The sequence below is a fragment of the Apteryx mantelli genome, chromosome 15, assembly GCF_036417845.1.
Source record: "Apteryx mantelli isolate bAptMan1 chromosome 15, bAptMan1.hap1, whole genome shotgun sequence".
NCBI classification, from domain to species: domain Eukaryota; kingdom Metazoa; phylum Chordata; class Aves; order Apterygiformes; family Apterygidae; genus Apteryx; species Apteryx mantelli.
Genome location: NC_089992.1, coordinates 11,267,889 through 11,290,594, shown reverse-complemented (window position 1 = coordinate 11,290,594; position 22,706 = coordinate 11,267,889). Strand labels below are relative to the sequence as shown.

General features: G+C 35.2%; 1 protein-coding gene across 5 annotated transcripts in view; it reads left to right on the top strand.

Annotated features, from left to right (window-relative positions):
- The window catches only part of EFL1 (elongation factor like GTPase 1), a 107,115-nt gene that overhangs the window by 27,679 nt on the left and 56,730 nt on the right, over positions 1-22,706 (top strand). For all 5 annotated transcript variants that reach the window (XR_010885750.1, XR_010885751.1, XM_067305760.1 and 2 more), the window contains exons 14-15: positions 525-703; positions 3,556-3,691. Coding sequence is in view for 3 of the 5 variants with exons in the window: in XM_067305760.1 (XP_067161861.1) it covers positions 525-703; positions 3,556-3,691 (315 nt within the window). In the remaining 2 variants the exon portion in view is untranslated. The remainder of the gene's footprint in view (positions 1-524; positions 704-3,555; positions 3,692-22,706) is intronic.

The window sequence follows — 22,706 nt, the reverse complement described above, 5'->3', positions numbered from 1 at the left end:
TAGTTTATAAATACTGTAATAGTTCCAAGACTTTTCGTATGGCCTGAGAATGTTCCTGCTCTCGGTAGCTTGAGCTACTCAAGCGAGACGGTACCTGGAAGAGAGATCTTGCTGAAAAATTTAATTTTTGTTCCATGTAGGAAGGCAGAATGATCCTCTTCCCCCTCCCCCCCCCCTTGTGTATTGGGTAGAAAATTTCAGGTTTCTTTAGTTTCCTGTTGGACCCTTCTTCTGACCCTGTTACTAGCATATGACACTCTATGCCAATTTAAGTAATTCCTCTAAGCTTTTATCAGGATATCTGTTTCATTAAAAAAAAAAAAAAAAACCTATTCAAATAACTGGTACAAAAACAGTGTATAAGATACAGGGGTGGTTATTAAGTTATAATGGGGGTTTCTTACTACCTTTTAATGCATCATCAGTCATGATAGGCTATGATGTGTTTAATATATATATATATTTTTTAGTTGGTGATGCAGAAACTGTTTTTATACTTCATATATTCTTCTAACTTTGACTAGATGAAGAGCAACAGCTCAACAGTCAAATAGAGATCATGACCTCAAAGGCTACGAAACAGGAAGCAGACAACAAGGAGTCTTTCATTGCTTTTGCTAGAGTGTTCAGTGGTGTGGTGCAAAGAGGGCAAAAGATCTTTGTTTTAGGACCAAAATATGATCCTGCTGAGGCTTTGCATAAGGTAAGAGGTGACAGTGAAATGTTATGATAACTTGAGATTCTTTTGAAACCCCGATGACTTAATTTTTTACATGCTGTTCACTCATAAAGAGGTTCAAGTAAAAAATTCCAAAAGCATCAAAGTAATTTAGGAAATTAATTATTAAAAGGCTTTGTTTAGTTTATTTTAAAAATAAAACTACTGTTTTAGAGAAGGAACAGACCTTGTTTATAGTTTCTTTCTGTCTGAAGATCTCAAGCCTTTGTAGATCTTTTTTTATTAAGAGGAATAGACCATTTATTGCTCCTTAAAATTTCAGGATCATAACTTGTCTGCATATAATATCAAGTTTGGCAAAGGATATTCTGTTTTCTGCTGTTCTGTGAAAAGTGTTGGTTAAATGTGTACACATCAACTAATCTATTTTTAATCAGAGTGAAAATAAGATTTTAAACCTTGTGTAGATTTTTATCAAAAGACAGACCTAAAGTGCCTAAATGTATGTAAGCACACACGACATGCTTGAAAACTTATTCTATGATTTTCAGCTGTTTGCGAAACCCAGTAATTTACAGTGAAAATAATTAATTCATAATAGCATAGTGACACACATCCATGGGCACAGGAGTTGTGCTAAGATCTGAACACAGGGTAAATAAACATCTACTCTGATATGGTCACCATCTGTCAGGGAGGTTTAGGGGGTTTTATGTATGCTGTGTAGCAAGAAGCTTCAAGTTTGGCAGCTCTACAATTCTCATTAGGTATTATAAAGTTTACTGCAATGGAGTTTCTGAAATCTGTTAATTTATGCTAAATTATTGAGGGGGTGGAAGCCATCAGTCATTCTCTTACAGGATCACAGCAGTCTCTATTTTGATGAATCTTTCAGTTTTCTGCTTCCTTACTTTGCCAGCTTAGGTCCGTTTTAGTTGACATTGGTCATCTGTGATTCCTGGTGTTAAAAAGTATGCACTTAGTATAATTATTTAAGATGATTGAATATGTTCACAAATATTATGCACATGCATACATGATTTTCATCACAGAATGTGAAAATGGTGCCCCAAAACCTGTTTGGACATGTTGCGCTTAGTATGCTATTAAAAGCAGTTATTTCAGCTTCTGTGAAGATGAACTGCTCAACTTTTTAGTTCGCACAGGCACCTCTTAAACCTTTCAACATCTTTATTCTTTCTGAACTTGAAACTCCCCAAATAAGCAGCAAAAATGATGAGTCTCAAGAATTTCAAATGTCTAGTATGTGGTCTTTGTTTAGAGGCAAAGATGTTTTGCTGGACTGAAATGAGTACTTCCACACTGCCAGTGGATTGTCATCTGTCAGTGGGAAGCTGCGCCCTGTCTTGTTTTCTTATTAGCATAGACTGTTTCCAGAAATATGTTCCCTGAATAGCATGTAAGAAGTTTTTGAAGTGCTGAGGGAAAAGCCTACTACTTTTTCCAGATTTTTATTTCTTTTAGATAAATCAGTGGATTTTTTTTAAAGAGCTAAATGCATAGATAAGCTGGGTCACGACTGTTTCATATTGAACAAAAATTCAGTTTCTTATTTTTCAAGCAGTTACTGTTGCTGCTTTACTTGGTTCTAAGTAACATCACTGGAACCATATTACATTTTTTTTCTTGCATAAGCAATTTGATTTATATTAGGAAAGTTTGACTTTAAACTTTTCTACATAGATATTGCATAAGGATTGAACCAGTTTTTTCCTTTCTGGAAAAACAGAAGGTTCATACAAAGCACCTATTGGAGTAAGTGGGAGCAGTCCTGAAATATATCTTAGATCAGTGTATTCTTGTAGAAAACGTTTTTTGAGGTGAATGCAGTCATTTGGTCTTCGCTTCACTTATTTTTAAATATGTTATTAAGCTGTCAGATATTTGTGGATTGATTTGGAGTGCTGGGTTTTTTTGTTTGTTTGATTTAAGCTGTGGCTAACTTCAGCTGAAGTTAGTTTTTATATTGTTTGATATTTTTGAAGTATTTTAGACCATAAGAATTGGATCTAAGTACCCCAAAGCAGACACCACTTAAAAGTAGAATTTGTTAGCAAGGCATGTGGGTGAAACATCCTTTATTTTGTTGTTTAATATTACTTCCTTATGCTGTATAAATAAAATTTGGGCTGAAATTTTGAAAACAGTGTGAAACTTCTCCAGCCCAATAAAAACTTCTTCCTCAAGATTTTATGTCCTGCCACAGACTCCTTTTTTTCTCAGAACTCTACGTGCTAAAAAGTAAATCCTTATATCTTGTTTGAAAGTAAGTTTTGTTAGTTTGTTTTAATGTAAGTTTTAAAGTTTGTTACTATAGAGATGTATTCTGCTTTTGAAGATTCAGCTGATTGAACCAGTAAAGTCATTACAAGCCTTAATATTGCCAAAATAGTTACCAGTAAATCCAGCACGTGCACTTCAATACAAAGAACACCTTGTGTAGGGGAAAAAAAAAAATTGCCTTGGGGGAACAAGAGGGAGCATGATGGTATTGTATAAATGGTGTTAAATGTTTTGAGATAGTGATTGTAGAAGTTCGTGCATTACTTACAAAATTATTTTAAAAATTTATTTTACCAGTAACAATGAAGAGGGAGCTAAGAGTAAAAATTAAGAGATAAAAATTAACAAAGAAGGCATTCTTCTTATATTCTTAATAGCATTTTGTTCTTTCTCACAAGATGGGGTTTTTGGAAGGAAAGACAGAGTTCTTGTTAGTTTTGAACATTAACTTTTGAAATGAAAATGCTTTAGGATGTATTCCCTAGTTTTGGAATGCAAGGAGTTTTTCAGGAAGATGTTTTTATCAATACTAAGTGATAAATGTCCAACACTGGTTGTTTTACTCTGTGTAGTTGTCAGCCCAGTGTTCTGCTACAGATGATCTGCCATTAGTACCTCATATGACTTGCTGTACATTGGAGAATCTCTATTTGCTCATGGGAAGAGAACTTGAAGATCTTGAAGAAGTACCTGCAGGAAATGTTCTGGGTAAGATTTAACTAATATTTCATTTCCTAGAGATTGAAATCCTTACATCATCCAAAATACACCGGAGTATTTTTGATATGATTAATGATAAGAAAACATAGCTTAAATCTGTGAATATTTTAAGTTATGCTGCATATGCAAAAAACAAAAAGGAAGGTAATCTAATTAAACTGTGTTGATTTTTGTGACCTTTGGATTGTGAGGAGGGAGGAGATTAATAAGTAGGAGAAAACTAGGGATTACACTAGTCTCATTTACTGTTATCTTTAGTTTGGAGTATTGCCAGGTAAGCATCACCGGCAGGAATTGCCAAAGGCAGCAGTAAAGTCTAAAATTTCATAAATTGCCAGGATTAAAAATAATATTTTTCCAACAGTGGAATCTCTGTAGTCTGACTTTTCTAGTGATGCGGATAATTGTAGTTTTATTAATGAGTCTGCTTGAACTCTGGTAAAAATTACTTTTTATGTCTGTGGCAAACTCTGAACTTTTTCCACATGCATGTTTCTGCATCGTAGTCATTGAGTTATGCTCTTTGTGCCAGACTTGGACCTGTTTTGCTCTAATAGCAATAGAGTTAATAGCATTTTTTGTTGTTTTTTTTTCATTTTTCTTTTTTTAGCATCAAAAGCAATTAATAATTTAGAAAGTGCAAACTTTAGAAGTTACTTGGTTCTTTCTGTTAGTCTTTGTTTTATGGATGAAAATGTATGAACTACAGCAAAACTTGAGATTTTTTCGTACCTATACTCTGATTCCTAGAAAGTTGAATAAATGTGTTTCCTTAATATGTATGTGTGGGTTTAAAATGCATACAAGCAATTTTCCAAGTTTCTTTTAAGTGCATACTTCACTGAAGTTTTAAAAAGTTAAAAGCTTATATGTAGATTTATATTATTTACATGTGGAAAATGTTCTAGGCAGTAAAAGCAATTAATGAAATTATTTCATGGTCCCAGGCTAAGTAACTTCACGAAGACTGCAGAATTCACAGTATTATAATAGAAAACTTGAAAGAAACTTGAGAGAAATGCCCATTTGGTTGTTAGGCAAAATGATTCTCCAGATATGGAATTTATAAATACAAGATACAAAATTAATTAGAAATAAATAAATAAAATAAATAATTAAAATGGCCAGATTTTATGATCGTTTGTACGTGAACATCTCTAGAAGTCATTATTTGCCTTTTCCTCATAAATTGTGGGAAATTCAATTGACCCTCTGAATGTTTAGACCTTTCCTGGAAATATAAAATAATCTCTTAATGTTTTGGTCAATATTTTCTAAAGTGTTGAAGAAACATTTTCAGAAAAAATAGTACAATTTTGGGCAATGTTTAAAAAAATAAAACAGAATAAGCTGCAATTTTGGCCAAAGTAGAATGTTGCACTGGAAACAGCTCTTGCTGTGTTCTGCAGATACCGTTCTAATCTGTTCCTAATCTTGGTTAGATTTAGATTTAGAATTGGGACTAATGCAACTGTGAGGTTTAGAATAGGACAATTTGAGCTAGAAGGACTAGTTTGTTTTGAAATTTTCCAGTAAATACAATGACTGCTGATAGCAGTATGTCATTGTGGGGGGTTTTTTATGTTTTTTTTTAATGGTAGTAGGATTCCTGCTATTTTTGTAAACTGTGACAAGATTTAAGAAGAGTAGCAATGGTAGATCCAGAATGACTGATGTATTTCATGTATTATGAAGGGGAAAGCTGAGTTTGGGCATTTAGAGATTCTAGTTCATGTATTAGTCTAAGACTTTAAAATCAAGTTCTGTGAAAAAATCATCATGGCAGGGGTATGTGTTTTCCTGGCATCATTTATTAATGGATATGTATAAAACTGCATTCAATCACAGAATAGTTGGGGTTGGAAGGGACTTCTGGAGATTGTCTGGTGCAACCCCCGTGCTCAAGCAGAGTCAGCTAGAGCAGATTGTGCAGGACGCAGTCCTGGGTTTTGAGTATCTCCAAGGATGGAGGCTCCACAGCCTCTCTGGGCGACCTGTTCCAGTGTTCAACCATCCTCACTGTGGGAAAAGTGTTTTCTTATGTTCAGAAGAATTTCCTGTGAATTTGTGCTCTTTGCCTCTTGTCCTGTCACTGGTCACCACTGAGAAGAATCTTTATACACATCGATAAGATCCCCCCTCAGTCTTATCTCTAGGATAAACAGTCCCAGGTCTCGCAGCCTCTCCTTGTGCGAGAGATGCTCCAGCCCCTTCATCTATGTTATGTTAGCCAGGTTTTTCAAAGGAAGCACAGCCATTAAGTTGACACGTAGACTGAGCACTTGGTCATGGGAGATATCCTGCTGTATTGTTTCTCTGACTTCTGGGACAAGTTGGAAGAGATGACACCTATTCCGGTGTTTGTGGAAGACCAAAACTATAATTACTTTGAATTCTGGTGTATTTTAGTAAAAAAAATACAAATAGATGTACTCTTTCAGAATTGGATTTTGTTAATCCAGGCGGTTCATCATGCTGGTTCCAGTTAGCATGTCCCTGGCATTCAGACCATAAGCAGTTGGTGAATGTGAGTTTTATTTGTAAGTCTAGTATGTTAAAATTCTGAATTAGACCTTGCTCCTGTCTGGATGCCCATGTTGACCCTTTTCAGTATTAAAAAAGTAGTAAATATCATACATTCTGTTTACTTCAAAGGACAAAATGTGATTAAGAGTTCAAAAGAAATAACCACTCTTCAAAAAAAAAAAAAATTCTCTTTATGCTTGCAGAATAGTAAATAATAAATATTCCTGTTGCTGCCTGCTGTGGAGAAAAATATATCATGAGAGTTATATTGCCTAATTCATGTGAAGAGTTGTACCAAATTTCAAGAAGTGCTTTTGTAACTGATTAAATCTAACAAAAAGTTGTGTGCAGTGTTCACTGCAGAGTGGGGCCTAGCTTTTCTGTAAAGAAAAGCATATTAGTTGAGTAATAAAAAAAGTTCTAAATGGTGACACAAGATTGGTCATATTTAAAGGAATTCATTAAAATTTCAAGCTTAGATTTGACACACAGAGCTCTTAGCCAAACTATGTCTGGTATTTCACCTTTTTATGTTGACAAACATGTTTTCGTTTTTATCTAGAGCATACAAGCTCAAGTTTTTTTTCTCTTCCTCCCTTCCTTCCTCCCTCCTCTTTTTTTAAATCTGGTATCATTATAGAGTGTTTTTAGGACTAAAAGCCATTCTGGTTCATTTGTTTTTCCCATCTCCCCATAACGTGCATTGTTAATCTGCATAGATTCAAGGAACACCTTTTCTGACTTGATGTACCACATTCAGGAGAAAATACGATACCTTCATATAAAGCGTTCTGTAACAACTGGTGATGCAAAGCTTTTATTATTCCAGTTAGTAGCAGTGACTTGTGCTTCAAAGATCATTTGTCTTCCAGCTTCAAAGCATACAGCAGTGATTTCTCTCCAGCCATATAAGGAAATTATTGTAGATTATCTAGTAAATTAAGTAAGCTTTTCTGAAAGCTTAGTAGTTTTACTCTGTGTAATTAAATTATTGCCAGATGGAACACACAATTAGTCATGACTGCCTGTTTCCACTTTTAAAACTCATGGTATATATATTTTTTCTTTCCTTTTTTTTTTTTTTTTTGCTATTATTTATAGATTGTTTCTTACAAGCAGAATCTCTTCTTGACCCTAATGAGCAGCCTTTATACCGTTTATTCTGGTTTATTCTAAGGTGTAATGATCAAAGAAATGGCTTGATATCTAAGTTGTATTAGTGCAGATAACAAGAGTTCATTGCTTGGTCCTTGCATTCCATTAATATTTCCTTAAAATACTAATCTCATAGTTGTTAAAGAATCTCAGAAACTTGTAGTGAAATATTGTAAGAGGAAAAGGTAACAAAGCATACGATCTTTGAACTGCAGAGCTGTCCCAAAGAGAACACAAGACCAATCAGAGCTGAAAAACAATGCTATCTCCTGGCCTAATGTGTGTAGCCATTTTAGGAAGCTTTAGAAAGTTATTTCCTGGTATTATTCCGAGTTCCTGGAAGTTAGAGTGAGACTCCACTTTACTTTTTCTTAATTTGTATTGCAGTCTTGCTGCCAAAATATTTTGTCAGAACTATTTGTCAAGAACTCTTGAGCGGTATGTCCATTTCTATTAATATGGCAAAATCTGAGTACTGCCTTCTTCAACCTAGCTGTTTATAACTTACAATTTTACTTCTTTGCAAACTATGTGACTGCTATATATATATATAATTTTTTTTTACAGTCCTTGGGTAGGAGGTGAGATATGACTTAAATTTAAAATAAGCAAGTTGAAACATTCTTAGGGATCAAGGATAATAGCAAAGTCTTCATAATAAATCTTTTAAAACTTATTTGTCAGAATATTCTAAGAAAAGAGTAAGATTCCTGTCCCTGACAAAAACATCCAGTTTATAGGATTTGTTATTTACAAGCACTGTGGATTTGCCCACTCCGTGAACAGCAGAGGAGTAGGCAAAGAAAGTGCCTTCTGAGGAAAGTGAGCACTGCCTTATTTTGCAGACTTTTTTCCTGCACTGCTGTTAGAGGCCCCGTGCCAGCAGACAGAAAATTTTACTTGGTAACTGGTACTACAGAGTTCTGCTTGGTACCGCTTTGAATGAGCAGACACCTTGGGGGAGGAGGAGCTGGTTAATGGAGCAGCAGATAAGGTTATAGTAGACTATCTATGTGCCCTTTGGTTTCAAATGATACATGTATTTAGTTGAAACTGCTGACTGAAAAACATGGTGGAAATTGAAACGGGCTATGAAAAATATCTTGAAGTTTAATTAGGAAGAATGTTAAGTGCTGATACAAAAATAAATCATGTGTCTCAATGTACTGTTTCAGGAGTTAGAAGCACAGAGAGGGGCCTGCCACTGACTGTGAGCAATGTAGATTTCTAATGAAAGTTTTATAAACTGTTTAGCTATTATTTTAAAATACTATATTGCCTTTTGGTTGTTATTTTTCAAAAGAAAGAAGTTTTCTTTTCTGTTTTTTTTTTTTTAAAGGGCAGGGTAGTTTTGTGCTAATTTGGGTATTTTCTACTTTTTTTTTTTTGTTTATGTAGGGTTATTTCTACTTCAGCATCAAAGATCCCTTTGGACTGCCTACTTCTTTCTTTAAGCTTCCTTTTTAAGGAATAGCTTTTTAAATGTTCACCTGCAGAAAGCATGCTCCAAAGCTTCCACAGTGTCTCAAGCCCTTTCAGAGAATTGTTGCAAGGATGTTTTGTTGCTATTGAACAGGTACAGGATTAGTTTAGCCCTATTCTAAACAGGTTAGATATCTCATTGGAGTGTTGTAACGTGCCGGACCCCAAACGGCCCAGGTCTATAAGGTTGCCATTTTATCTTCTAGACCCATCGCTTCAAGTAGTTCATTTTTTTTAGAACATTCTCCAGACAAAGCATTATGGCTGTCTTCTTCAATACACTCTTTTTGATACCCTTTCTCAGTTTCTGTTAGGCCCCAAATTGCAGACTAAGAAAGCAAAGAAAGATGGGAAATCTATCAGCAACACCAGGTCAAAGTTGCTTCTCTTGTCCTGGAGCCCTCCTCTCTTTCTCTAAGGTATGTTGCTTTTTAAGAGCTGTAGGAATTCTGTCAGGAAGCTGGTACTTGTCCATGATGGGCAGATCTTTCCTGCCTAGTAGGGGGAATAATTACCTGGTGTCAGTCCTGTCTCCTGTAGAATAGGAAAAGACCGAGCTGTGACAATTCCTGATGGGCAAGTTCCCCCTTTTGTGTCTCTAAGCTCGCATAAGTAATGTGGAGTTTGTTAGTACCACAAAAGACAGGTAATCAGAATAGGTGAATAGTTGCTTGTTTTGAATATTTCACTTTTGAAAGTGTTCAGTATTCATTTGTTGCTTTTAAATAAAGAATATAAGATAAAAATTTGAAAATTGCAAGGGTTTTGGAATTAGGGGAGACTTAGCACTTTGTGTGTTTTACAGATTAATTTGACTTCTGTTAAAGGACTAAATGAGTGTATTTACTGGGGGACAGAAATCAGGGTTTCCTTTAATCTCATCCTTGTTTGTTTTCTTGTTTATTTAAATGCCCTAAACTGTCTTTATAGTCACTTCAGGCAGGGTTTTCTTTTCCTTGGTTTTATTTTTTTTAACTGAGGTTTAATCACCCTTCCTTATTGTTCCATGATAATCTGACTTTTATATTACAACATGGTAATTCTAGAAAATTAAAAAAAAAAAAAAAGCCACAGCCTCTGTCTTGAATCAAAGGTGAGGTGAAATAATTACTGAAATATTTTGATTGAAGAAAATTACTTGGAGCAAGCTAATGCTTTACTCCCATAATATGGTAGACTGAATCCTGCAAGTATACACAATTACTTAAATATTTAGCTTAGTTTTGAAGAATTAAGCAGAAGGGAAGCAAACAGGCATCCTCCCTGGAAATTCATGTTTTCAAAGATAAATCTTTTGTTGTGAACAGAAACCATAAGCAACTACAGCTGTGACTAATTTTATCACTGGTTATGATGTATTTGTATGCAATTTTATGTGTAGTTTTGAGAGTGAAACAATATCAGCTGCAGATATAAAATGTTTTCCGGATGAAATAAGGTCTGCCTTGGAGAACTTTGCTTCAAATCTCGATATGAATCTATAAGAAGTTTTTTGGGTTTTTTTTTGTCCGTAAGAAGTTAAATGCACACAATTTTTCTGTCAACAAACTACTCTTGAATGTTCTTGATATGATTAAGTAATCTTTTGGGTGACAGAAGGTTTGGATGTTTTTCTGGGAAGCCCTTCCGTTCTATCCTTGCATTTCTAATGTCTCCCAAACTGTTCCTTAGCTCATGAACAAAAAGTGCTCTCAAGTTACTCTTTTGTTGAGTGAAAGGCAGACATAAGAACAGTCTATCTGTTCTAGTCTGTTCATTAAGCTCTGGGACTTGGAATGTACATGGTATCACCTAAATAGGGTGAACAGGTTAATGTGCTGAAAATAAAATGTTTGATAGTTAAGCTCAGTGTTGGGTTCCATTCAAGTGGTTAGAATTTCACAGGATTTAGTCAAGAAAAGTTCTAGAATTCCTTAAGTGATTTGCTAGGTATGAATTTTTTGCCTCAGTTACTTTCTCCTGTAGAAGGAGAATGAATAATAATTCCCTTATATAGATGGTGGGAAAGCTCAAGGAGTCTTAATTTATAAAATATTCTTAAAATAGACTTGTGTTGCATTTCCTATGTTTGCATTTCCCTAAGATTGCCTCAGGACTTCTCTGCTTTTATAGGTTATAGAGATTTTTTTATTTGAGCTTCTTTTAGAGAACTCAGTGGAGTGGACTGATGAAAGTGGAGCTATCAGTATCATATGTCTGATTTCTGTGGGGGAGGTTTAGCAAAGGAAAATGACTTGTGGAATTTCCATAAAATGACCAGAAGCCGCAGTGTCTCAGCCACTTAGTTCCATTGTCGCGTCTGTTCAACTGAAAACACTTTTGTTTTAAGCATGAAGTCAAGTGGAAAGTAGCTGCACACTTTTCATTTGACTCTACCAAAGTTGTACTATTACAGATAAATTTTGAGAAACAGTATATTCCAAAATATTGTGGAGCTTCATATTTTTTTACAGTGATTTTGATAACATAAATACGAAAAAATATAGACCTTTAAAGACGCACATTACAACTGAAATTGATCAGCATATGCAAGCTATTTAATAACCACGCAAACTGAAATTTTAGAATGCAACGCCAAAAAATCTTTGCTTGAGGTAAATGTATGGGTTACATTAGAATATCTCCAATTTAAACCATATGCAAATAACAGTTTATAGAGAAAAATGTAATTAGCTAATAAACTTTGTGAAGCTTAATACTGAATCAATATGGTCTTCCAGATACAAATTTTTGCTTGATATGGTGCTCACATGTTGCATGTAGTCACCATTGTTTTTAAGAATATGTAGGTTTATTGTATTTCAACTCAATGTTTAGCCGTTATTCCTGCATTTTTAAGGATTTCAAATGAAAGAATGAAATTATCAGGTAGACTGCAGTCATCCTTGAGCTAAAGTCTAGTCTAGGAATCAGCCTGAAAGAAGGTTTCTGATGGAACCAAGTTCTGAGTATGTCTTATGGTATTATAAAGTTGATCCCAGTACATGAAGCAGCAAGATTCCTGCTGAAAGTACAGAGCAGTGCAATGAAAATTCTTTGAGAATAAGTTGGTATTTGGAGCATAATCCATGTAGTAAACTGAATGGGCTATTTCTTTGAGATTGCAAAAAACCTGAAATTGTGGATCAGATGTAGATGCAAACATATATCAGTAGTTAAATTTAATCCTTGGGTTAATATATGGGAGGTTCCCCCCTTCCCCCAGCCCAGTCTGATAATTTATAAAAGCATCTGATTTTAATTTTGAGGAAGTTACTTCAAAAAATACATTGCCAAGCTTATCTTAACTGAAATATAGGCGATGTAGGCATTTGGCATGATTCAGTTGCATGACAGATTGTGTAAAAATAAAAATATAACCCTTAAAAAAAAAAAAAAGGGTTGGCTGACAAAACGTACTTGTAGGAGTTGGAGTGTTGTTGCTGTGCTTTTAGTTCCAGAAGTTCAACTGAGTTTGCTTCAAATCCTAGTTGTAAACACTTCATGTTTCTCTGCTGAGTTGCTGGTTACTGGGAAGGATGATGACATAATCTGACATCGCACAGTTATGATCAGCCCCTCTCTAGAAGAGAAGGATTGTCATGTTCTCCAGGCCTACAGTAGTTTATAGGCAGATGCAGGAAATGGCTTATTTCTCTGCATTGTGCTCATAGCAACTGCATACCATGCAAAAGGTCTGAATTTGAACTTCCCTGTGGTCTTCAGCTCTGAGATTCCTGGGACCAAGTGCCTTGTCTTGCAAACTGTCCACCTACTCATCCTTGTGGCAGAGCTCGCCTTCTGTGTATCCTTCTGCTCTGACTTAGGGCCATATGGACTTTTGTGCTGGCTTCGCCTGTCTTGTGGTTATGCTGACGCCGTATTATCTTGTTGGAAGCAGTGTTACCATATTGGTAAATTCTAACTAGGTGTGTCGAAATCATGCTTGAATTCCGGGTATAGAAGTACTCTCTGATCTCTAACATTGAATGTGACAATTCTGTATGGTCATCTAATCTTTATCTCAAAATTAGTAGAGATATTGTTTTGTGCTCACCTTTTGAAAACTGTCAGAATACACAACTAGAAAGAAAATATCGTCTCATGGACCTAGATGATCACACGAGTCTATGCATTATTTTGAAAATATTGTCCTTTTTTTGTCTTGAAGGAAAGAAACAGTACTTAAACGTTTAATTACAAAGGCTTTCTGACTGTCTCATGTTTTTCAGTGACTCTGGGATTAACACTGATCCGCTGATCTAGCAGCATGCAAAGAGCAAGCTACTGTAACTGCCCCACTCTTGAAAGATTTGTGTGTCCTGCTTTTCTACAACAAAAATGTAACAGAGGAGCTTGGCGTAGCCAGGCCTCTGGCTGCCCAAACACGTTGGGGTATTGGAGAAACTTAGGTTCTTGCCTGGGCACTCCCCTCTTGTTAGGCTACCACCTATGGTACTGCAGGTTCCTGTGACCATGCAAGTATCTTCTTCAGATGTGTTGTGTTTGAGAAGAAGTGAACCTCTGGGTTGAATTCATTGATCTGTAGTTTAATAATCTCAGTACCTCTTACTAGTGCTTAGGTTCTCTTAAAAAAAGGAAAACTGTAAATGCCAGCTGTGAAAGGTTAACTGATTTAATTTGGATCTTGTATGCGCTCTATGTGAGCCAAGTCATATTAGGTATTGTTTAACAAACTATCAAAGACTAATAACGCAGGTACACAAATAAGAAAATTAACAATAACATTTTTTTCTTTCTAAATTTTTTGTTTATGAAAGGTATGTGGAAGCAGTACTTATTACATCCTTCCATGAATAATGAAAAGAAAATACTGCTTCTGTGCCAATAGGGAAAACGATAGCTTAAAGTAAAATAGCACTAAAAGTTCCACAAAGGAAATTATTATAGACAACTTTTAAATGTTTTCAGTTTTATTCCTATGTTAAGAATGTTTTATCTAAGTTAAGACTGCCTCTATCACACACACAAGTATTTTGAAGCATTAATGAGTCTGTTCTGGAGGAAGCAAGAGGAAGTGAGGAAGGCTGATTTGCTTGTTCCCATGTAAGAATATATAGCTATAGTTTTATTTTAAAAAACAGACAAGGGAAAAGTATAGATATAGGAAAAGCATCATTTTATAACACTTGTTTTGATATTTTTATGGTTGAGGAGCATAAAAAGAACTTGGTGGTTGATCCTCAAAGTGACAAAGGAAAAATTAGGTGATATATGAGGAGAAAATAAATGGGGCTCACAAGTTAAGATTGAGCAAACACATGCCCTCCAGATGCACATGATAGCTTCCTGTTTTTCCTACTTTTGTTAAAAATGTTTGGCTTGGAATTTATTTTTCTTGCTGCTGTCCTTTAATTGAAGGGAAAAAAAATTTTTTTTGTACTTCTATCCAAAAGAAAAAAAGTTGATGTTTTAGTAACAAAAATGGTTGTTGGAGATGGTGCAAAAAATTATTTTAAACAGGCAGAAGGAAGCAGTGTTTTCTGTGATGGTATCAGGTACAGATGAAAGGCCTCAGGATTCCAATGTTGAGATTCCTGATTCTTATTTTTAAGTAACTAAAGCTAACGGCTGATGGGAAAACAAAGGAACATGTTTCTGAAAACAGTGCTGGCAGTACTTGAAAAGAGTGTTCATTGACTGCTAAGTTTCTACATAAATGAATGATTTTTTTTTGTTGTTGATAGAGATTATTCTGGAATAAGTAATTGAAGGATCATGAAGTGATACTTTTTTGTTCAATAGAATAAAATGATCTTAATAAATGCATGTTGCCCATGTGCATGCACACACATGTTCAGAATGACATGAATCATAAAATTGAGATGTATACTGCTTTTTATCCATAAGTATCATAGCAATGGCTGATGTTTGTTAACATACACAGATTGGGTTTTTCTTAGAGCTGCCTATATGACCACTGAAGTGCTTTTTCTATTTTGTTGAATACTATTGAAAGAAAAGCTTTTTGCCTACCATCACATTTATAGTACTTCAGTATAATGCTCCTAGGAGGCTAGGTGATTTCCTGAATATTTTCATATGCAGTTAGCAGTGTGAATATAGAGTGCTCTATCAAATTAAGAGCATTTGTTTCTTTAATTTATCAAATGATGTTAATAAAAGGAGAAATCTGGAAGTTATTCCTCTTGTCAGCTCACTGTGGACTGACTTCCTGTATAACCGACCTCTGTGTACCTTAATTTTTCCATTTCCATAATGCTTGTTTTCCCATGTTCTTTCAAGTTTTAATTATTTTTAAAGCACTCACAGGATTCCTGAAATGTAAATAATATGATATGGAAACTCCAGGTGATTATAGTTTTATCCTTCTGGATTACTTTGCATCTTTCTAAAGATAGGTGAAGTACAGTTGCAGTTAGCATGAAGATCTGGTATAAAATAAGTATAGCTAACCTCATTACTAGGTGTCTAACAAGCATTTTATTCCTTTAGGACTTCGTCGAACAATTTAGGAGCTTTTAATAAGCAGCCTCTGTTAAGAGCACAGAGCAGCTGCAAGCAGCGATGCCATTTTAAAGGCCCAGAATGGCTCTCTAGGCCTGATGCCAACTAGCAAGCATTACCACCTTCTGTGAAAGCCCTAGGAACAGTCCTGCTGTTGCACCAGCCTTTTATTTCTGTGCAAGCATTTGGTGGGCTAATTTCACTCTCTGAATCAGTAATGCGATTATAGAAAGTAGCTGGCTTGAAGTGATTCCAGCTGCATGGGCTGTCACAGCTCAGCACAGATCAGCGAACACAGGAGGGCAGTCTTTCTCAAGATTGTTACTGAAATTAGGGGAAAACGGTGAATGAAACAAAGAAAACTGAAACCTTTGTCTTCAGTTTTGTTAACATTTTTATTGCTAACTGCCACGTTATCACTCTGTAAAAGATATCTTGCATTTTTAACTGGTGTATAGTAATCAAGCATTATTCAGGAAAAGGTATATATAACCGAATAGATTTCGTTAGCATATGGCATCTATCTATGAACTGTTGTGCTTACCTGAAATTGCTATGTCTATATTAACCTCCCACCCAATCAGTGTTTTATGAAAAGTTAAATTGTTGAAAAATTGAATATGTTCAAGTTGTTTCTTTGAGCTAAAGGAATAATTGTTGATATATTGTTTGAGCCAGTCTGGCCTTTTTCATTACTGGATACTGAAACCATTTTCTTAACTGTATTTTTGCTGCAGTGTATTTAGCCCCTTTGCAGTTGCTGCTGTTTGCTGTGCGTGGTTCCAGCAGGCAGGCTGAGTAATCTGTGTTGCTTACTGGGCAATATAACACAACATGGTGCACAGCTAATAAACTAATTTCAGATTTGCCTTATTATTTCTACTAATTGCTGCATTTGTGATTTCATTTCAGGGAATTTGAATTGACAAAGTTGATTGCAAAAGAAATAAGTGATTCATCACGTTGTTTTTGAACCAGTAACAACATATCACTAGAACATAGAACACTGGAGAGGAAAAAATTATGGCATGTCTTAGGTCAGAGATGTAATACTTCGAGATCTGTGACTTTCTATGGTATTGTGATATTGCCATAACTAGAGTTTTTGGGGAAAAATACTTTGAATGGTTTATAGTTTCCTTATGAGGGTTTCTTAATTTTTTTTAAATTTACTTAAGCTTTTAAATTGCCTTTTGAGTAGCTTTATTTTTTCTGTTGTTCTGAGGATAGGCTCTTTTAAGACTTAAAAAACCAAAAACATAAGCCTAGTAATTTTTTGTGAAGAAATGCACTTCTAAATTTTGTTATGCCTCAGGAATCTCTTCCACCCCCCGATTATACCAGGCAGTATTCTAGACTCTCTGCTCTAATTTTCAGGGGTTTATTGTGAGATCTTAAAAATGTATTTAGTCCCACTAGTGGAAGATAAGTTTTTTTTATGGTATTTTAAAAATAGAGCTGTGTAAGATGATTTAAAATAAAATCATATTACTTTTCATCTGGCCAAAGTGCCTTGAAATTTGCTTTTGATCACTGTTAGATTATAATGTTGAAAAATTCAAATATTTAACTTTTTGAAAAGAAATAATAAAACATTCTGTATCTGCTTTTAAAGCAACTTATGATTATTTATCATCTGTAGAATCTAAGCTTTCATGAAAATGAAAATTGAATTTCTAGATAATCTTCCAAACATGAAGCAACCGTTGCTGATTCTTCAGGGTTTGCATGTAGGTAGCCTCAGTGACTGCTGATGCTTGGGTTTTCCCAAATAGTACCAGAGTGAGAACTGCCCAGACTTGTCAGTGCTCGCTGTTGCTACTTAAATGCCTGTGGGCAGCAGTGAGACTAACAAGAATCGGGACAGTTTCATACCGCTGCTGCTTGAAGAAGCTCACAGCACAGCAGCAGGCACATGCTAGGCAGCTGCTTAATAGAAAAGAGCTAGAAATAGACTGGCAAGAGGGTTTGAGGTGCAGGCAGCCTTCTCTGTTTGTCATCCCCCTCTTTGCCCCAGAAAGAGGTGACTTTTGGACTTGGGACTTCAAATTTATTAGCTGCTAATTATTACCCCAAAGTATCTTACTAAAAATGTACTCGGGATCAGAATTCAGAGCAAGAGTTGGAGGAGCCCCGCTCCCTTTCCTTGTCTAACAGTCTGAGGCTGGAGAATTGACTTATGTAGTCATTGCCCCTGGGCAGCCTTTCAAAAGCTAACCGTTTGTGGCTTTGGGTCCCTGGTAATAGCTGGCTTATCTCCAAAATCTCCAAATCTCCTTTGTGAGTATGCAGTTGGGTGTGATTTTTTTCAAGTCTGTTTATAATGAGAGGATATGTCCCTCTATGAAATTGAGTATATCCACGTACAAATAAAGGGAGAACAGTTATCTGTAGAAATAACTGTATTTATTACTTGGCCAGTACTGTAAGAAATTTCCTTTAGATTAGGGGCACGAGAATGTTAAAGTTGCTAACTTCACCAATGTAAAATGGTAGCAGTTGGAAGCCTTAAGTAATAGGAGTTTTCAGAGAACTGGATGAACTTTGCACATCCATAATATTTTAAGTGGGATTTTTTTCTAATGTGCTGACATATGTCAGTGATGATTTTGAGGATATACATCAAAATTTTATATACGCCCCAGTCTACTTACAAAAATTACTTTGAGCTTTTTTTTTTTTTATCCAGTAGTACCCTGTTCTGAAGTAGAATGTCAGTTTTGTTTAGTAAGTGGCTGTTTATGGTATAGCCATCTCCTGTCCCTTTTCTTATCCTGTGCTTCTAATGAATTTCATTTAACTTGCCTTGATTAATTGTCTCAAGAGACTTTTCTATCTGCTTATAAATGAGGATCTATGGTAGATGAACCAGAGTTATTTTGGTTTTGTACTCCATGTTGTCAGAATTTCATACATAAGAATATCCTGCCTGTTAGTGCAGCTATGGAATATTGTATGATGAATTGGGAAGCCTCTGTTCAGTGATGAATTTGGTGTGCTGGAGTAAATGACTGAGTGAGCCAGCAAGCGTTTATAACTTGAGGAATTCATTTTTAAGGTTCAGCTCTCAACAGAGGTGTAAATTGCCTGATTTAACAAGGATCTGTATAGATTATATAACTGAATCTTTTATCCCTCTGCACAAAGTGATATTAGGATTGTTTTCCTACTTCTGAATTAAACTGGAGAATTCTCTTTGCAGTAGTTTGCTATACATCTTTTTAAAATTTAAGAAAGCTATTTAAAAGAATTTCGTTTCCTCTGTTTCATGTGGCCATGCGTTTTCTAAGATTAAAACAATGAACCTGCAGTGTCATTTCAGAAATACATACAAAATAATCACTTCAAGCACAGGCTTTAAGTTGGGGATAACTTAATGTAGCCAAATTAGGGACTGTATATACAAGTTTTCCATAAATAATTATTGGTTTGAGATTGCTTGTGAGTAGTGTTAGGAATCTTATATTTGAAATTCAGGCTGTGCTGTATGTTTTTGATTGCCCAAGAATTAACATTTCTGTTGCCCAAGTGTATGGATACAACTTTTGAATCAGATTTCAAATTTACTACTTGCATATACAAATATAAAACTTTGTTCAGTAAATGTTGGGTAGCTGTGGTCTCTGTAAGTATTTCTGACTACAAACTTCCACAGAAGACACACACAGAAAACTAATTCTAGTAAAGGAGAATTAACCTATGATATGCCTTGTTTTCAGTGGCTCTGCCACTGATTTAAACATGATGATTTTAGCAACTGTACTTGAACAATTAACCATCTATATTTTAGTGAGAATGCAGACTTAAGTGTATAGGGAAGACATTCTTGTGTCTGAAGAGTGTCAGATTTCTGTACAGAACAGGGCAGTGGAGGAGGCTAGAATCAATAATAAATTATTATATTGGTATATCTGTCCATTTACCATTCCAAAAAGCGTTTTAATGCAAATGCGTCAGTGTTGAATTCTGAAAGATTTCTGAACAGAATAAATAGCTGAAAAAATACCAGGGTACACAATTTCTTTAAGCTAGTTCAGTCAATTCAGTTTGATTTGCTGTTGTTCGGTGCTAGTCATTATCTTAACAAAGTGGGTTTTTTTCAGTGTGGGTATTAAAGAACAGCAGAACTTCCATATGACACTGTTCATGTGGTGTGATGACACTGACATCAGTGGAGCTACACAAATATGTTTGAATATGTTGCATGTATAGCAAGTCAGAAATAAAAAGACACCATAAATCAATTTTTTTATGAATATGTTCAATTACCAAAGCAGAAATGAAATTTTAATCTTGATGAGTTTTAAGTTCTGTAATGTTGTGTATGGAAAATACATTTGTCATGTTACTATGATGGTGTTCTTTCATCAGATAGTGACATGTTTGAAAAGAAGTCTGTGGTTTTAATCAGTTGCCTGTCCTTCATCTATTCTGGTCAGAAATAGTTCAATTTCTATCAGATGAATTAAGCTTTCCAGTTTCCTAGCAAAGGTGGTCAATTGATGTACTAAAAGGTAGCTATAAAATGTAAATATTTGTCATAGTATCAAGCCTTATTATACTTCTGAGCAAATTTTCCCTCCTCCTAAAACTAAACAATAGTGTATTTGGCATACTGTATCAGGGATGTCTTTAATCTGGGTTCTTAGTGAAGTGTGGAACTGCAAAGGCATGCAGGGTGTTGGTTTTTTTTTTTAAGTTTACAGTAAACTATCAGTTCAGATAACTTCTATCTTCTGTGCCTTAGAGAGGTATTTTAGATGTGTGTGCATCTTGATTTCTAACATAGGTTTTCCTTTGCCATGCTTCATTTACAGTGCTGCTGCTTTATGCTGTTTCAGTTTCAAGCAGAACAGTGTGCTTTCCCAACACATCTTTTAAATAACACAGGTCACCTGCCTGGATAATCATATCAAAGGCATAAAATATTTTCATGTATGGATATCCACAGTGACTTCTGTTCCTGACTGTTGTGGCCAATGGGCTAATAATGATGATTGTGGACTATAAGAAGCTTAAATTACTTAAAAGCTGCTGCAGTTAAGTGTTTTGCTTATTTCCATTGAATTAATGTCTCCCATTATTAAAATTTAAAGGGACTTGCTGGACCATGTTTTAATTTAACATGATTAGGAAGTCCTTGAGTAATAATATTGCACTAAATGAATTTAACAGTGATTTTAAAATCAACACTGTGTTTGTGGGTTTTGGGGCTTTTTTTTGTTTTTTTTTGCTTGTTTTAGAATAATTATTATTCCTTTACAAACCAGGTTAGTTGAAGAAAGTAGTAATATAAATTTCCAAATGTTTCTTGACTAGAAAGGAGATAGGAACCAGGTAACTTGTTTTATCCTGTAAACTATTTTCTAATTCCCACTTAATGTGAAGCCAGAAGACACTGTTTTTCATAAGATGTATAGTTACTTCAGTTCTGGGTAAAGGTATGGATACCACACTTTCAGTGTATTCAAAACTTTACATTATTGTTTTGATGTGCATTTCTTCATGCATAAAATCTACTAATGTTTTGACTCTAAATAAAATAAATGAGGACTCTGAAAGCCAAAAGTCTTCAACCAATATGGCACCTACTTTTTCTCGTTAGCTCAGCTTGGAAATAATGTGTTGATTTCAGAGGCCATATAGCATTGACTAAAGCTGCTGTCATTAAAAGATAGTGTTTAGCTGCTTTCTTTTTTATTTGATACTTTCTTTGTCCTGAGAAAAACTACTGTTTTATTTTAGAGAGAGATGGAAAAACTCTCCTCTCTGGATATTTCTTTAACTTTCACATGTCTGCACTAATTGCCTTCTACCCAAAGTAATAACCAGACTGTGGAAATTTGTCCTGAGCTCTGTCAGCCTGTCTCTGGAGTGTTAACAGACTCTGAAATCCTCCGTTTTCCCCCCAGCCTCAGGTTTTTGCTGCAGATTTCCCGTTTCTCTCTGCCTTTTCATCTGTTACTCTTTGAACCTCAACTTCTCTTTTTGATTACCTTGGTTATCCAATGTTGATAAAATAGAGTATGTGAGAATATTTTAGTAAATCACAACCTAAGCAAATTCAAAAACTCTTCTAACTGGCATAGTTTATGCAATGTAAACCACTAATCCATGAAGACAATTTATTTGAATGTGTTTTAAATTCCTGCTAGGACACTTCCTAATCTTAGCCAGGCTGTCTGTGTAATGGAGAGAGCAGTATTACATGCTTTCACACCCGCACGTGAAGAAGTGTTTATCTTATTGAGTAATAGATCTATTGCTCACAATATACAGCATTCTTGCAATAAATGCCATCTGTGGTTGTGCAGTGCCTCTACTTCTACATTCGAACTAGCCACAAAAGCCTTTTATTACTTTGTGTGTTTCTCTCTGGCTTCCATGGTCTGTTGTTACCAAGATTTCTTCAAGGAATTCAGAAAAAGGAGGATTTAGTGAAGGCATGGGAGTGTTAGTGAGAAAGACCAGTTTCAGATTAATTTTGCACCCAATCCCACTGTACTTGAACACAGTTGCAGAGAACTGAAGTCCTGTTTATTAAAAAAAAAAAGGGGGGGGGAGAATGTTACAGGTCAAGAGATTCTTAATAAAGGCTGTTTTAGCTTCTAAATATTTTTCTGAGATTTTGATGTTGTTTCATGCTTCACATTAAACTGCAAAAGTGTTGTGAGGGCTGTTTGGCCTGTAAAAGGCTGTGAGTCATAAGGTTGGCTTTGTCTGGTTTGTGAACTGTGGGGGGGAGTTAAGGCAGAGCTAAATTTAGGAGTATTAACTGATGTCAAACTCTGTGGAGCACTGCTGAGCAACAGTGTTAAAGGGGCAGCCCTGGATGGTTTAGACTGAAAGGTTAGATTGTGTGTAGTTGTTTATCATTTAGTAAATCTTTAGAAAAGCTAATATTTACTAAAAATACTATTCTATGGGGATTGCAACCCAAGCAGTGTAAGTTTCATTTATACTTATCTATTAATAGCTAGTCTAATTTCATTGTCCAGACTATATGAATTGAAAATAGCAAATGTATACCAAACAAAATAGCAAGCATAGGTAAAACTTCTAGTTTCTCCTCACAGGTTTTACAATCTAAATTTCTAAGAATGTATTATTTATAAAGACTTGTTTAATTCTGGTTATGGAAAGATAAAGGTAATGTTTGAGGGGCTGTTACTTCTGGGTTTTTGGCTTAAGATGAGGAACAGCTGCTGACTTGACTATGTTTTAAAATATTGGCGTTGATACCTGGAACCAAATTTAGGTAATTTTTTGCATATGATAAAGACAAAAATAAATACAGCTCTTTGCTAACCCATTTTGGTCCTTGCTATCAAATTCTCTTCAGTGAGGTCTGCTATGGATCTGGGCAGAACTC